Genomic DNA, 18338 nt, shown 5'->3' with positions numbered 1-18338 from the left:
CGTCCGGTCATCCTGATTTCCGTTTTCCAAGATTTCCCTAAATCGCTTCAGGCAAACGCCGGGATGGTTCCTTTGAAAGGGCATGGCCCACTTCCTTCCCCACCTTTCCCTAATCCGATAAGACCTATGACCTCGCTGTTTGGTCTCCTCCCCCAACCAACCAACCAAAATCTCATTAAATCGTTTCAGAGAAATAATTCCGAGAAAATGCGTTAAGGAATATTTAAGTACAAGAGCAGAGACCGCTTTGTTAGCATCATATAGATGCATTCAAAAATTTTTATTCAATATTAGAACTCTATTCCAAATTTTAGTCACCCTGCCACTTCCAACATCAAAACCAGAAAAAAACTTTTAAAAAGCTACCTAAGGAACCGTACAAACCATAAAGAACTGAGTGGTCTTGATTTCCTCTCTCTGCATCGCAGCGTTCCAGTTGATCCAGAGGAGGCAGTGAATCACTTTTCTATTTTGGAACATCAGATAAACACTTTCTATAGGTAACTTCTAGGTGCTATACTGCGTCTGATTGTTCGTGTAATATCGACAAATGTCATTTCTCCAACTAAATAGTGAAAATTCAGTTCTTATAAAATTTAAACAGAAACTTGGCCCCCCCTCCCCCACCGCCTGCAAAATCCTATCGTACACAAATATATACATCTATAGAAAGCATCACATTTGAAATTGCATGTATGCTATACTAAACTGATTTCATTTAAGAATTACATCAGATACCAGTTGTATATTTTCGAAATAGTAACTGTTACGAACTTTAAACTACATTTAGCAATTTTTCTGTCTTCAATATAAAACTCCGTCCACCTATGGACCAGGTACAACATGTCATAATGTAACTGATCTATGTCAGACTACAGTAAAATAGAAAGTTATACATTGTTTTGGGGTGGCCATGAGCTGCAGGAAAGTGCCAACAAGCACAAAGCTATATCACTGTACTATATTCACGTAAAATGGAATGCCATTAAAATACTGTAGTTGTACTGTATTGTTTCCATATTTTGGTAGATAAACATGGTTCGAGCATTAATTGTTCAAGAAAACACTTGCGTCTCAGTGTTCCAAGCTAAACACATAAAAAAAAGTTTTGGATCAACCCGGTTCCCAGAACTTGCGTCTCAGTGTTCCAAGCTAAACACATAAAAAAAAGTTTTGGATCAACCCGGTTCCCAGAACTCCTGAAGATAGACATTGATTGTGTATAATGTATCACAGACACAGTCCCTTTGACTGTTCAGAGATGTCAGTAAACCCGCCCACAGACGTAAACAACCATGCATGAGCAACGCCGATTAGACGGAGCGGGTCCGACAACTCTAACAGTTCCAGTCATTCCACCAGAAAGGAGGTACACGGCTCGTGTTGTCTGTAGTTCAACCACGCCTAGGCGGTCAATACCGTGGTTCGATCACGTCCGCATTGTTACTTTGTGCCAGAAAGGGCTCTCAACAAGGGAAGTGTCCAGGCGTCTCGGAGTGAACCAAAGCGATGTTGTTCAGACACGGAGGAGATACACAGGGACAGCAACTGTCGATGACATGACTCGCACAAGCCGCCCAAGGACTACTACTGCAGTGGATCACCGCTACCAATGGATTATGGCTCGGAGGAACGCCACCATGTTGAATAATGTTTTTCGTGGAGCCATAGGACGTCGTGTTACCACTCAAAGTGTGTGCAATAGGCTGCATGATGCACAACTTCACTCCCGACGTCCATGGCGAGGTCCATCTTTGGAACCACGACACCATGCAGCCCGGTACAGATGGCTCCAACAGCATGCCGAATGGACCGCTCAGGATTGGGATCACGTTCTCTTCACCAATGAGTGTCGCATATGCCATCAACCAGACAGTCGGAGACGTGTTTGGAGGCAACCCAGTCAGGCTGAACGCCTGAGACACCCTGTCCAGTGAGTGCAGCAAGGTGGAGGTTCCCTGCTGTTTTGGGGTTGGCATTATGTGGGGCCGACGTACGCCGCTGGTGGTCATGGAAGGCGCCGTAACGACTGTACGATACGTGAATGCCATCCTCCGTCCGATAGTGCACCCATATCGGCAGCATATTGGCGAGGCATTCGGTTTCATGGACGACAATTCGCACCCCCTTGTGAATGACTTCCTTCAGGATAGTGACGTCGCTCGTCTAAAGTGGCCAGCAAGTTCTCCACAAACCCTATCGAACATGCCTGGGATAGATTGAAAAGGGCTTTTTATGGACGACTTGACCCATCAACCACTCTGAGGGATCTAAGCCGATTCACCGTTTAGGATTGGGACAATCTGGATGAATTTCTGGATAGTATGCCACGACGAATACAGGCAGGAATCATTGCAAGAGGACGTGCTACCTGGTATTAGATGGACCGGTGTGTATAGCAATCTGGACCACCACCTCTGAAGGTCTCGCTGTATGGCGGTACAACATGCAATACGTGGTTTTCACGAGCAATAAAAAGAGCGGAAATGATGTTTATGTTGATCTCTATTCCAATTTTCCGTCCAGGTCCAGGAACTCTCGGAACCGAGGTAATGTAAAACTTTTTTTGGTGTGTGTATTATACCACTGAGGTGAGGCCAAGTGTACATGAATGATTTTCTTGGTATGAGCTTGTCCTGCCTTCAAACTGCTTATTTGTACAGGGTGGTCAGAAATAGTCTGGAAAGTTTGTAAGGTTGTTGCAGGGATAATGTTTTCAAAAACCATTTTTAAGAAAAAAATTCGATATGTTACGCCGTTTCAGAGTTAATTAGCACTGGCGTTAGCCAATCAGACCATAGTGCGGGCAAAGTTGAGCAGCCCTCCAGATACGATACTACTGTCAGTTGTTCTCATAGCGTACATGGTAGCGCACGAGACTGTTCAGCGGGTTCGATCCTTACTACCGCCTCTGTTCGATTTTTCTGTCGCTCTCTTGTTCGGTCTTGGGAAACTAAACGAAGGACACGTTTGACGACACTGTGTGAGGCGGGATGCTTGGATTTGTGCTCGCAACGGTCTCATTGGTTAACTTCGATGCCGATTAACTCGGTAACTGCCCAATATGTCGAATTTTTTTCTCAAGAATTATTTATTAGCAAAATCTACCGTGCAACACCCTTAGAAGCTTTTCGGACATTTTTTGACTACTCCGTATACGACGATGCAAGCCTGTCATTGTGTGATTCTTTTGTCTTTGCTGTGTGCACGCACCACTGTTGACAGCATGACCAAGTGGCATGCTGTGTGCTTTTCGTTAACATTACCCCACCACAGATACATGCCAATCATGAAATCTTTTTGTTCCAGCTATCCTGGACGATCAGTTATTTGTAGTTAATGAGTGTATATTAATCTATGCACATGTAGTATGTGTGTGTGTGTTTTTGAGAAAAATGTGAAAGTGTGTGCAGAAATAACAATAAAAAAATTTAAGCGTCATGCACTTTGAAAATCCTTTGTCTCAACTACCCGTGGTAGATAACTACTTACTGTTTAAGAATTTTACATATTATCTGTATTCCAGGGGGCGGTAAATCACCAAGGAAGAAGGTGTCAGACTCGCTTTCAATGATTTATGAGTGCACAATACCGAACTATCCCTAGCGCTGAGGAAGAACACATTACATTGCTGCCAACGTCAGTTACTGAAGATACAGTTCCACCAAATTACTGCTGCTAGCCACGCACCTCCACAACCAAGGCTGCGAACGCTGTGCAATTGGCCCTTGAGTAGGAGACAGCCAGTTCGTGCCCCGGTGATGGAAGGAATTTTCACGGGCAGTGGGAGGAGAGGTTGTGGCGTGAAGTTCCTCATCACCAGAATTTGCAGACGTGTCACAGATTAACTGCCAAATCTCTTCACAGTGCCTCGAGGAGTAAGGCCATTTGAGAGGACAGTACCAGCACTGGGTTTAATCCTCTCCCTTTTCTTCATCCAAACAACACAAACATTACACCACAGTAGACAGGGTGTTTCACTATTTGCATTACATGCTTAAAGTGGTTGTAGAGTCGACTTAGTTCATAAAATATTGATAAGGAGCCCATGTCTGTTAATGTACCGTTTGGACGTAAAGTAAGTTTGATGCTCGTGTTACTTTCAAATCACTCTCATCAAGGTCTGGACGCAGCGTGGACACTGGCACAAATGCCTCCAGATGTCAGACACTCAGGTCGGTACCAAACGTTGTGTATAGATAATCAACCAGAACACTAATTTAGTTCGTGCTAAGTGCTGTCATCCAGTAGAGCATGTGTAAACGGTAAGTGAAAGTAACACCAGACCTACGAAGCACAGGAAAAGCGTATCTGTGAATGCTAGCTTTGTAGATCTCGTGTGGTAAGTTGGTAGAGCGTAAGGTCGTCGTGCCAAACGTCCTGCGTTCAAACCCCACTGATGACAATTTGTTTCAAATGTTTAAGCGTGAAATTCTTATATGAGAGAACATTTTCCTGACACGTAAAAGGACATTTCAGTGTTTGTAGCACTGTTCTTTTGGCAGTCACTGTTCGCTTCGTTAGTTCAAAGCAGCAAACCAATTGAGTACATCTATATAGACAGGTGTGGTGTTCTGTCCGACATGTGCGACAGAACATAAGCAACTCGTGATGTAGTAGCTAGTGCGTTTGTAGTTTCACAGAATAAGCATAAACAATCGTAACAGAGAATAAAGCATCAATTGCATCACACATGCAGAAGTATTAATAGTCCCATAAAACATTTTCACTCATAATACCTTAAAAATTGTCGTCATTAGGGTGTGAACACAGAACGCTTGGTACGACGATATAACGCTCTACCAACTTCCCCACGAAAGCTGCACTCGTTAGTTATTCACAGTTACGTTTTTCCTTTGCTCCGTAATCCTAGTGTTACTTTTAATTAACGTTTACGCCCGTTCTGTTGGACGACAGCACAAAGTAAGAAGTGAACCGGAGTTGTGGTTGATACTCCATCGACGTCCAATGTTTGGTACTGATCTGAGTGTCTGACATCTGGAGATTTGGGTGTGAGGTCTGACCTGTAAACTCTACAGGAGATGCTCCGGGTTCAACCATGTTGTTCGTTGTGCTAGGTTTATCTCCGACACATGCGATACATTCATATCGATAATGTTGATGGTACTAATTGTAAAGTGTACTTATTACTGGCGTGTATGCGCTGGGTGTTGTATGAAGTAAAGATTGTTGATTGGTTGTTTGCTTCTGTGGGCTCCCACTCACGGACCCCTAAGTCCCCCTGTCGCATTTCAGTGGTAGAAGAGAGTGCCTCATATTAGGGAAAGGCAGAACCCTGTCTCCGATGCATTGAGGAAATGTCTGAGGAGCCTTTGGTAGGCCCCAGTCAAGATGAGGGAACCGATCCTCTGATGGTCTCAGTGGTCCTATCCAAGATACCGTCACCGTTTACAGACCTCAAGTAGAGGCAACAGGAAGATCTCAAGACGGCATTGGGCGGAAGCCGGAGCAGGCCGATGAAGTAGGGGGTTACTCTTTGGAAAACAGGAATCTAGTACGGTAGCAAAGTGCAATTCTGTCTATCAGAGAGCTGGTGACTTCTATTTTCACCATTCCATGTGTGAGGGCATCTTGGCTTCCAGAAAACAAGGTTTAAGACTGAGGAACAAGTAACATGGAAAGGAATGGGCATTGATTTCCAGAGGCTCATGGCACAGTGTGAGCAATGAATGGTGGCTAATTTCAATAGGAAAACCAAACATGGATTGTTGCAACCGACAAGGTAGTATCAACCAATGAACAAGCCATTTATTGATTATTTATGTCCCCTGCTACGAAAGAAGAGTGGTAATCGTTTTATTTTTGTGGTTGTTGACACATTATTTAGATTCATTTGGTTGACATCTAATAAGGCGGTGACCATGGCTACCAGTGTTCAGCATCTCGAGGAGATATCTGCTAGTTCGGACCCCCAAAGATTTTGGTGAGCTTCAACCTCAAGAGAATATAAATGTTTCAGTCATGGTGTCTCTCATATAACCACTACGCTATACTATCTGCAGCCGTCCTTTGCTGGAAACATTAAAGGAAACCTTGGCCTTCATGATCTCAAAAATGTTGGGATAAATCGATGAGCTTTCGTCTGCTTTGAATACTGTCAGCCATGAAGCAGGTATCACAATGCCCGCAAAATTCATGCTTGCCTTCCCGCTCAGATCTCCTCAATCCAAAATGAAGCTGTTAAATGATGTACTTCTGCAACACACTGATGCAGTCGACGTTGACGATGTGGGAAATTGTGAGGAAGAACATCAGTCTTGCACACCAGAAAGAGAGACGAAGGTAAGATTTGGGGGAGGTGGGCCGTTACATTGGCGGTTGTTGATCATGTATATCTTAAGATCTTTTGGGAGGAAAGTAAGTGGGCGCAGGTAATGACAGGCAACATGTTGCTACAAAAATGGTTCAAATGGCTCTGAGCACTATGGGACTTAACTTCTGAGGTCATCAGTCCCCTAGAACTTAGAACTACTTAAACTTAACTAACCTAAGGACATCACACGCATCCGTGCCCGAGGCAGGATTCGAACCTGCGACCGTAGCGGTCGTGCAGTTCCAGACTGTAGCGCCTAGAACCGCTCGGCCACCACGGCTGGCTGTTGCTCCTGTTTCGCGGACTATGTGTAGTTGTAGTGAGGCTGTTGACTGTCAGCCTCTTGCTCCAAGATTTGAATGCTACAAGAAAGATCAGGGGACAATTGAGTCAAATGAAATGTAGCAACGTTGAAAGCAGAATCGAGGTTATGATGAAGCAAGCAACTCGGGTTCCTTTCCGGGTTTCGGTTACGAAGGGAGGCGGGGGTGGGGTGGGGGGGGGGGTAAATCCATATCGGTACTCACGGGCAGAGTATGTCTTTCACGGGGAGTTGAGTTCCATGTTCCGGAATGGGGGGCTCTCTTGAGAAGTGCCAGCACATGGGTACCACATGAGAGAGTGCTCACACGGCGGAAGTCATGAGTGGACGGTTGGTCACGGGAGAGACTGCGGACGTTAGAGAGGGTCGTGTGGCAGAGCTGGTCGCTGTTCTACATACTGGCAGTGTCTGACAGAGAATCAACCGTAGGTGGTCGCATATTGTGGTTCCTCTTGCTGTGTGAGTAAGCCTGTGTTACTGAGACAGCCTGTCTGCTTCCCGTTGCTTATCGAATGACTGGCTACATCCATACTGACGTCACTTTGAAAATGGCGAGCCTCCTTACGGCATGTTGTGTTTGGGGTTAGTTTGACATGGTAATATCGGGTTACTGATCAGGTGTGATAGTGATCCGTACTGAAGGGTACTTACATCGTTCAATCCTGGGCTAAAGTTAAAATTGTGTTCGGCAAGAGTTATTAGGCACCACTGCTGAGCAGTTATTCCGCCTTTTAAAAGTGGTGCTGTAATGATGTCCACTGATTAGTGCTTCATATCCTTAGTAAATTTAATTGTGCTGCACCGCTCACCCATGCACTGAATAAATGTGTTTTCGTTTAGTAAATGGTTTTGTTTAATTAAAAGGCAAAATGTTTGTCGTTAGTAAATTTAACTGTACAGCATCTATCACTGGTGTACTGAGTAACCGTTTTAGCTTCAAGTACTGGTCACGTTTTTTAAAAGGGGAAGTGTTTGCCATTAGCACATTTAAATGTGCAGCACCTCTGACCCAGCAATTCATAAGTATGGATCACGTTTATTTTAAGGCAATGAGTATTTAGTTGTGTCACTTACTTTCTCAGAATGTCACAAGCTTAAAACTGATTGATCTGTCTCTGTTTGCCGGCCGTAGTGGCCGAGCGGTTCTAGGCGCTACTGTCTGGAGCTGGGCGACCGTTACGGTTGCAGGTTCGAATCCTGCATCGGGCATGGATGTGTGTGACGTCCTTAGGCTAGTTAGGTTTAAGTAGTTCTAAGTTATAGGGGACTGATGACCTCAGAAGTTAAGTCGCATAGTGCTCAGAGTCATTTGAATTATTTGTTTCTGAAACCCCGTATTTTGCTATTGTTACGCGCCCTGTTCTGTGGCGCGGCTGGCTTTGCATGCCCATTAGTAGGGTGGTGCATACCTGGTATTATGAATGTAGTTTCTCAATTTATTTAAATAGATTCACTTTGTGCAAAGGATTTTTGCTTATGAAATATTAATTGAATTGGTGATGATCCGTTTGTTTTTATGATTTCATAGTGGTTTGTAATTTTTCTTGTGTTTTTAAAATGTTTCTTAAGACCTTTCTACATTTTTATATTTGCTAAAAATTGTGCTTGCTAAAAATTTCTTTAAATGATTTTCTTAATTGGCCCTTTTAAATAAATTCTGATCACAGGCTTCGTTTAAAATACTAGACTATTTAAAAAATGATTAAACCACAATACTGAGGTGTGAAATAGATTGTTTCTTCGTCATTCATTTAAGATATATGAGTACATGTTGATGGTTTTATTTGTTAAATGTATTTATTACTGGCGTTTACAGGCTTAATGTTCGTTGAAATACAGGTTAACTGTGTTTTGCTTCTATGGACTCAGTAGGCACCACTCCCTGATCCCCATGTATTGTTATCACATTTCAGCATGCATATATACGCACAGTCCAGAAAGCCTGGTGTGTGCTGAATAACTGTTGCTGCCGTCAGAACTCGTGCAAGGAGATGTTATGACGACGGTACAGAATCTCTTACGCAGCACTCTTCATATAGCCCCACATAAAAAGTTGAGAGGAATTAAATATGGCGACCCTGTTAGCCAAGCAGCAGGTGTACCTTGACCTACCCACCTTTCATTGTGTATAGTTCAAATGTTCAAGGATGACATGTGCAAGATGTGGGTGCATTATGATGTTAGAATCACATGTTCTGATGGAGTGATAGTGGTAGATCTTCCATTAAGGGGAGTTGCAACACCCTATCCTGACAATGTTAAATTTAGTGACTTGGTTTCCCTGTATTTCAGGAAACACTGTAGCCATTGACATGAAACGTTTACAGGACATTAAACTGTATGTTCTGAGTCTACTAAACTACAATAATTGCATTTCAGCCACTGCTTTCGGAAACAAAATTTTTTAATTACATGGTTAAAATTTTGTGTACTTTTTTGTACGTTATCCTAAATAATTTTAATTATACGTAACATTATGTTCTTCTTTTAGTTTAATATACTCAGGATATGTATGTTATTACTCCCTGAAAATTTGAATACTCTACTCGAAGTGGTTTGTGCGATTTAGGGAAAAATGCAACAGAAAATGTAAATTTTCAGGAACGGTTTCTAAAGTTTCAAAAGCCTGTAACTCACTTAATATATGCTTAATTTTTTTATTTTTTGTCACTCAGAAGCAACCTGCACCATACTGTATACCATCCTCTTAATCTTTTGCCAAGTTTTTTCTTCTTTTGTTCTTTATGAACCCCTTAGTGGCCAACTGTGTTGCATGTGCTTTATCAATGCGAACCTTGTCCATCCATTCAAGTTCTCTGATGCAGTTTGCTCCATGATTAATTCCCATATGCTGTAGCACTTTCACCCTACCAATTTCGCCATCATTAAAAGCAATAACAGCGTCACTGACCCCCACGTTAGTGCCTACATTCCAACAAAAACATTTATTGAACGACTCATTGGGATTTTAGTCTGACTTCTTCAGTAATTCAGGATTTGCCAGTTCTCTGTAAATAGGTTTTATGATATCCATGACTGCTCCTGGGATGGAATGTTTATGGCTGTATGAACTATTTGCATACTGGGCATTGCAGTAATTGCTTCATGAATCAGGTCCGGAAGGGCTAAGGTGGTGTACTGGTTTTTCATCAGTTGAAAATCTGTGGAAGAAGGCAGCCCATACTGCCTGCTTCATTTTCAACAAATCCTCAGTATTATTTCTAACGGTCATGCCATAATACTGCAGTAGTTCATCAATCACTTTTTCTCTCAGCCTGTCCCTTATGGTTTTACCATTAGAAAGTTTGTCTCTCAGGCTTTTTTTCAACTTCCTCAACCAGGTGCCGATCCTCTCCTGAACATGACCTTGATAACATAGCAATCCACAGCCGTCTATCCGTTCTAACTCCCGTTAACTCCACCAGTCCCTCTTGCAAGAATGTCAAATATCTGGGATCCATTAGGAGGCATGGAAGAACGTATGGTCCAATAAGATCGATGGTATCAGTTCATACATTGACTTGGAAGCTTTCCGGAAATCGATGTGAATGTGTGGAATGAGAATTTTTGTCATCTCAAGTGAGTCTGTTTTACAAATGCAAAACAGTCTTTCATGTGAAATGAGCCTCATTCGTAAAAAACACGCAGCGCTGTAATTTGAACATGTCAACACAGTGATGTAGAAACCGTGTACAGTAATTTACACATAGCGGAAATCTGCCGAAGCCAACGCACGCACATTCACGTGGTGCTAATGGTGGAGTTGCTTCTCAGCAGCAAACACCAAATGGAATCACGGACCGAGGCCATAGCATGAGTCATGTCTCGAGCACACATCGTCTGGTTCTCTTCACTGTGACAAAGGACGTCCTATGTAAAGTCGATATGCGGCGCGTCTTCAAAGCGTTTCTACACTACACTGCAAAACGTATGGCCGAAATAGGCAAAGCAACATAACATACACTATGTAATCAAAAGTATCCGGACACCACAAAAACCATATGTTTTTCTTATTAGGTGCATTGTGCTGCCACCTACTGTTAGGTACTCCACATCAGCAACCTCAGTAATGTAACTCTTCAGGCTTTCCCGGCGATCTAATGACATCTTGGATTGTCGGGTGTTCTGCCGGATATCAGCGTCGTACTTGCACGATATTTCGGTCACGTAGCTCGTAACCTTCATCAGGTGCGACCTGAGACTGCTCATCGAGTGGACCTAGTCCAGTATTTGAAGGCCATAGGCATAAATATTGGACCAGGTCCACTCGAGGAGCAGTCTCAGGTCGCACCTGATGAAGGTTACGAGCTACGTGACCGAAATATCGTGCAAGTACGACGCTGATATCCGGCAGAACACCCGACAACCCAAGATGTCAACCTCAGTAATCATTAAACATCATGAGAGAGCAGAATGGAGCACTCCGCAGAAGTCACGCACTTCGAACGTGGTCAGATGATTGGGTGTCACTTGTGTCGTACGTCTGTACACGAGATTTATACACTCCTAAACATCCCTAGGTCCACACGTACAGCACAAAAACCCACAGGCCGACCTCGTCTGTTGACTCACAGAGACCGCTGACTGTTGAAGAGGATCGCAATGTGTAATAGGCAGACATCTATCCAGACCATCACACAGGAATTCCAAACTACATCAGGAGCCACTGCAAGTACTGACAGTTAGGCGGGAGGTGAGAAATCTTGGATTTCATGGTGGAGCGGCTGCTCATAAGCCACACATCACGCCGGTAAGTGCCAAACGACGCCTCGCTTGGTGTAAGGAGAGTAAACATTGGACGATTGAATAGTGGGTAAACGATGTATGGAGTGACGAATCACGGTACACAATGTGGTGATCCGATGGCAGGGTGTGGGTATGGCGAATGTCCGGTGAACGTCATCTGCCAGTGTGCGTAGAGCCAACAGTAAAATTCGGAGGCGGTGGTGTTATGGTGTGGTCGTGTTTTTCATGGAGGGGGCTTGCACCTCTCGTTGTTTTGCGTGGCACTATCACAGCACAGGCCTACACTGATGTTTTAAGCACCTTCCCACTGTTGAAGAGCAATTCGGGGATGGCGATTGCATCTTTCAACACGATCGAGCACCTGTTCATAGTGCACGGCCTGTGGCGGAGTGATTGCACGATAATAACATCCCTTTAATGGACTGTTCTGCACAGAGTCCTATAGAACAGCTCTGGGATGTTTTGGAACGCCGACTTCATGCCAGGCCTCACCAACCGACATCGGTACCTCTCCTCAGTGCAGCAACCCGTGACGAATGGGCTGCCATTCCCCAAGAAACGTTCCAGCACCTGATTAAACGTATGCCTGCGAGAATGGAAGCTGTCATCAAGGCTAAGGGTGGGCCAACACCATACTGAATTCCAGCATTACCAATGGAGCGCGCCATGAACTTGTCAGTTATTTTCAGCCAGGTGTCCGGATACTTTTGATCACATAATGTATTAACTACTAGAAGGAAATGAATGAATGTGTGGGAAGGTGTTGCCAGATGTTTCCCACAGAAAGCTGGAAGCCACATGGATTGCAGCTAGCGTGACTATCGCGCCCACTGGGGCTGACCCCGCAACAGGAGACTTTTGAACGAATGAGAAAACGGTGTATGTCAATCAGTGAGCTGTTACAGTGCACAGTGGCGGTGTTGTTCACTACCGTTAGGTCCAGAGACAACATATGGATGACTTTACAAGGGGAAGAAACATAAAGAAACTGGAAGAACGATGAAGTCTGACGAGTGCAGCCCAGAAGTTTTGTATTACTCGCAGTAGTGTTTAACGTGCAAGGGGAGTGTTCTGAACCACAGGCAATGCTGCCCAAAGGGGAGATGGTGGTCAACAACAGTCAACTACAACAGTAGATGACCGCTATATTGTACAACAGGCACGAAGGGATGCACATCAGACAGTGGGTGGAATTTGCAGCCACATTTAAAAGGACGTAAGACACGCAATCTCACGCTCCACAGTGGCATGGTGACTGCATGGGGGTGGTCTCTTTCCTCGAGCGCCAGTATGCTGTGCTCCGTTTAGACCCAGATGTCAGCAACACATTTTGAGATGATGCCAAGAGCATAGGGGTTGGATCAGCGAATACTGCAGTCACGGTCTCTTGTCTGATGAGAGTAAACTCAGTCTGGGTAATGATTCTGAACGGACCGTATATGGCGAGAGGTGGGAACAAGTAACGCAACTAAGAACATTGGTGAATATGATCGTTTTGCTGGTGCAGGTGCTATGGTATGCGTAGGCACAATGTTGCTGAGCATACTGACCACCAGATCTTTGAGCACAGAACACTCTCCAGTCAATATCATTCTGGCACCTTCGCCAGTGGGTCTTTTCAGGGATGCGCTGGACAAAGAGGGTAGAGGAGCTCTTCGAGTGAGAGGATATCTGGCAAATGTTCTGGACTGAACGTTCCCCCCACTTAAATCCCACTGACCCCATGTGGAATGAGTTGAGGAGATTCCAACAACCATTCAGCAGCTGCGAACGTCCCTGGTGGAGGAAAGAAGGGTCCTGCCACAAGAACTATGATACCAGCCTTGTAGCCAGCGTGGGAGCACGTTGCAGAGCATGCATTGCCTTCTGAGGTGATCGCACAGCCTACTAAGAACCATGGTTCAAATGGCTCTGAGCACTATGGGACTTAACATCTATGGTCATCAGTCCCCTAGAACTTAGAACTACTTAAACCTAACTAACCTAAGGACATCACACAACACCCAGTCATCACGAGGCAGAGAAAATCCCTGACCCCGCCGGGAATCGAACCCGGGACTAAGAACCATGTTATGCCTTTTGCAATACTCAGGAGACCATGATAAATCACGGTGACTTACGTGTAATTATTGTCTTTTGTTTGGTGGCACTGCATGTTTGTTTCATTTTCCTTCTAAGTTATACTGTAGCAGCTGTTTCTGGGTGTGGTCCAAAGATCATCGAGCTGTATTGCTTACCACAGACACATTATGCGAAAGTTACTTTCCTTCTTACGTTTGGTACGCAAGTGTAGTTGCGAATGGACCAGTTTACGATATTCGTCCCAGTCTGGCGAAAATGGTATGTGACGGACTGATACGAAAACGAAAACGCTATCGATATATGCGTGGTGCAGTTCTGTCGTTATGGCAAGACTCGCCGCAAATCATTAGCCACTCTGTGTGCCCTTCTAACGTGTGTTCAGCCATCCTGTACTAAGTTGTGTCAGCTATTGTGGTAGTCAGCAATGACACAAACAAGGAAGGAGAAAAGGTGCGATGGCCGGTGGCAGGAATCCAAAATGATCTGTACATAACTGTTTTTCAACCTAGAAAGGAGAGAGAGATAACTCAACTCCTTGTTATGATGTGACTGGATGTCCTTCCTGTGGCTCCTTCATGCAGTTACTTTTACACACTATCACTACTCGCAGAACGCAGGCTATGTGTCGTCCTCCTATTACTCAGTACTGACGCTCTAAAAGTCTGCGACCGAACTGGGCCTACCAGCGATGGGTGGCTGGTTAAGTCAGTGTTCATGGGGGCCGCTGAACTGGAGGTGTGGCCCTGCCAGCTTCTCCCATCGGCGTGTGGTTCACCGCCTTCCTGATGCCGTTTTATGGCACTGCGCTGGTTGGTGTGCAATCGATACTTTAGGACTGTACTGTCTCGGTCGTCCTTACTGCTCAGTGGTGAACTGACAAGTGAGCAGGAGGCTGAAGCAGTGACTGTAAACAGAACCACCTTATGACAGGGTGCAAATGGCGGCGCCGTCTCCTCAGTGTATGAAGATACTGGGAAGTGGGAGAGCTGAAACTGATCTGGTCTGCAAACTTATTTAAATGCAAACAAAATACTTTCGGAAATGGGTTCCTAAGCAGAACTTCATCTGTTACATCTACAACCCTCGACACCTGTATAGGGATTGTGAACACCCTGCATATACAATCATTAGAGTCACCTAGACCCAGAAATATACATTCAAGGCACGACATTCACACACCGTGAGGGAAAGAGCCATTGTGCATGGAGAGGGCAAATCTTCTGCGATTAGATGATTGGGTGTATCCCTCGAGGCCTCTCTTACAAGAATACCACATAACTCTTTCTTTCTTTTCGAGCAGCTTATTCGTCAGAGCTCAGTGAGGTACTTCACACACAACAACCCTACATGATCAAGTGTACAACACTGAAAGAGTTCAGGGTTGTGGTGATTTTAGTGTGGGACAGACACAAGTCGAGACTCACGTGGAGGCAGTGCTGCCGGAGTCGGCGGACCAACCGGACTGGAGAGAGGTCGTCCTGGGCAGCTCCAGCAAGGGGAACGGGCCCTGCTTCCGCGCTATGACGTACTCCAGCGCTGGATTCCTCTCACCCAGCATGGCGCTCTGGAACAGGACACCAGGACTCATGTAACATAAAAATGTTTTCCGTACAGACTATCCATCCGTCTCTGGCGTTTATTAGAGTATTGTACTCTGGGACGAAAATCTGTAACCGTTGGACAACAAATATCAGAAAGGAAATCAAAAATCCACAGATATTTCAACATAAAGTGAAACAGTGTCTCATCAGTAACTCCCTCTACAATATACCTGAATATTTGGACTCAGGAATGTAAATTCGGCCTAATTCATATTTTAATAATCAGACAGATCCTGATTTTTCCAGTACACAGAGTTATTCGGCTGTCCCTACCTATGGGTCTTACGCAACCCGCAATGCCGCCAAATAACACGCACAAGATTTTCATATGCTGTCTCTCATTACGCGAACGCTATTAGTCCTACACAAAAAATTAGCTGGACCTTTTTGTAGGAAATTTGATGTTGTTAAATTTTGTGTTTTCGCTAGAGATATTAGTTTTCCATTATTCAAGAAAAACGTACAAAATTAAGCTTCAAAGATGTTTTGTTGAATAACTACAAAACCGTGGAATCCAGCGAAAACGTATCGCAGTACAGAACTTAGCCATATAAAACAAAAAGATCCTGTTCATTTTTTCTGTAGGACTATTAATTTGTGTGTAGGGAGAGAGAATATGAATATCTTGTGGGTAGGTTTTAAAGACATTGCCGGTTGCATAAAAACATAGGTAGGGGCGTCTGAATCACGCTGCATAGACAGCTAATAGTGGTCTGTGTTAAGTTAAAATTCTTTGTTTGAACTATCAGATAACTTCAGAAGCTGAGTGGTATAGGAGGAACAGCAAAGTCGGTAGCTCTTTTTCTCCTAATATACCTGCATAAAGTAACCTAGAAATAATTATCGTAATTATCGATTTATGCAGAGATCATCGTCAACGGATCCTTCACCCTGCTTGTGTACAACGTGATTCGCTCTAAATTGGAAATTTGTGGTAAGTACTATGGGACCAAACTGCTCAGGTCATCGGACCCTAGGCTTACACACTACATAATCTAAAACCCGCCCGCATCTCGTGGTCGTGCGGTAGCGTTCTCGCTTCCCACGCCCCGGTTCCCGGGTTCGATTCCCGGCGGGGTCAGGGATTTTCTCTGCCTCGTGATGGCTGGGTGTTGTGTGCTGTCATTAGGTTAGTTAGGTTTAAGTAGTTCTAAGTTCTAGGGGACTTATGACCACAGCAGTTGAGTCCCATAGTGCTCAGAGCCATTTGAACCATTTTTTAATCTAAAACTAACTTACGCTAAGGACAACACACACACACACATGCCAAAGGGAGGGCTCGAACCTCCGACGGGGGTGATGCGTTCTGCATCCATGAAAAACCTCCTTCATGTTACTATTGACGAAATCCAATGTCTGACTGAATGAATTAATGAATAACACCACATCCAACATAAACCATTAAATTACCTGTAGTCTGTATAGTACTTTTTTACTATAGAGTGTACTTCACACTTGTTGCCATGTGTATTAAGTATGATGAAACTGATCTTGTCTTATTCTAAAATAGTTTTGTAAAAATTTTAATGCATGTATGACACTGTATCAGACATATAAAGAGTGTTACAAAGATACGAGAGGTAGTCATAATGTATAAATTATCACCTCGAAAAAGTGAAGTTGCATAGTTAATGTTTTTCTTTATTTGGAGGCCTAGTATACACCATTCTTCGTACAAACGAACCGACATAATTGTCAGTATCATCCTTGTGAAAATTCAATACAATTTTAACGGAATTAAAATACGAATATCGAAGAAGACATTCGTATATAACGAATAACATAGCCTAATAGCGGTGTCTCTTTCTCTCTCTCACGCACACACCTTTACTCTCTCTCTATCCGTCTCTTTCTCTCTCTGTTCCTATAGCTCTCTTTCTCTCTATCTCACTCGTTACGGGAACATAGAGGAAACCGTTACCGGAATGCCAATTGTTTTACTTATTAATGAATAATTTATTTGCTAAATAAACTATCACTTTACTGTCTATTAAAGTATCATTCAATATGAATAAACTATCACTTTACTGTCTATTAAAGTATCATTCAATATGAATCATACATTTACACAGAATTTCCTCCCATTACTGTATCACGGTGCAGACCTCTCCTGAGCAAGAATTCTTTCCGGTAACGACTGTGGCTCTTCCCACATTGTTACACCTGAGTTAGAGAATAACTTTCGGTCAGTTTTCCATCACTACTTTCTATACTGATTTCGATACGGACAGGGTTTCTGCAGTTTACTACAGCTGAAATTTAATAGTCACTGTGGTACATCTGTGATCAAAAATATCTTCCCGCAAAAACTAATCAGATATCTGAACCGTAGACAACAGTTCTTCGTGCTCAGATTTGTTTTAGGAGCTGTCCTGATTTCTCCTCGAACCACACTTTTTTATAGTAGCTGACTAGGGGCTACATAGCCGGTATGCGGAAATGCGGCCGGCCAGTAGCTTTTAGTCTCAAATAACTGGTATTTATGAAAACGTGAATAGAAGTAGGAAGATATCAAGAATGATTTCGTACTCCCCAAAAAAGACGAAGCAACTTAAAGGGACCAATAGAGAGCCTTCCGATATGCCAGCGTCGAGAATTCATTCATACTAGATACAGAAATGGACAGAAAGCTGTATATACCAGCCAATGTATGCGGTTACTGTCTGCTGACGCCTTAACGCTGTTGGTTTTCATCCCCACAAGGGTCCAAGGACAGAACAGTCCAGAACAGTCAGCAGTACCCCTTCTGCTGACGAAAATTTCTAGTACTTAGTGGTAAGGGCCGTCGGAAATTTTTCGTCAGAACGGCGGATGGTCTGTGTGGCGACCCGGTAACACTCCCTTTTCTCCAAATCACTTCGCCACTACGGCACAATGTGACAGCATGAGCCCGGATATTTGTAGCTGGACGACTATCGGGTGGAGAGAGGGAACTGATAGAAATTTCACCTAGGACGCTCTCGGAGTAACACTAACGTTTTAAAAGAATGTACACTGCCAATCGTTTAACTCCCTTATTCGGTAGAAGAGATGCTTGTGATCCACCTCGTGGAGAATGACAACAGCGTGCACGGGTCGGAATTAACTGCACAGGCAGACAATTGTATCGGCATTGCAACGGCCTGCAAAGCCTCCTGAATTAAACCAAGCCGTGCAGGTTTGGGCACCGATGTTTTAAGACTGGGACTAGCGTCTGAAACATCTCGATGGATTCTCCAACATTGTGTTTTTGCGATGTGGGAAAGCGCTAGGT

General features: G+C 44.0%; 1 protein-coding gene across 1 annotated transcript in view; it reads right to left on the bottom strand.

Annotated features, from left to right (window-relative positions):
• LOC126253335 (proton-coupled amino acid transporter-like protein CG1139) overlaps window positions 1-18338 on the bottom strand; it is a 145739-nt gene that overhangs the window by 83365 nt on the left and 44036 nt on the right. The window contains exon 2 of the mRNA XM_049954599.1: window positions 14909-15048. Coding sequence (XP_049810556.1) covers window positions 14909-15042 — 134 coding nt within the window. The 5' untranslated portion in view covers window positions 15043-15048. The remainder of the gene's footprint in view (window positions 1-14908; window positions 15049-18338) is intronic.

This window comes from Schistocerca nitens, chromosome 4 (genome assembly GCF_023898315.1).
Source record: "Schistocerca nitens isolate TAMUIC-IGC-003100 chromosome 4, iqSchNite1.1, whole genome shotgun sequence".
NCBI classification, from domain to species: Eukaryota; Metazoa; Arthropoda; class Insecta; order Orthoptera; family Acrididae; genus Schistocerca; species Schistocerca nitens.
Note: the sequence above shows the minus strand (reverse complement) of the source record. Positions and strands in the feature narration are given on the sequence as shown.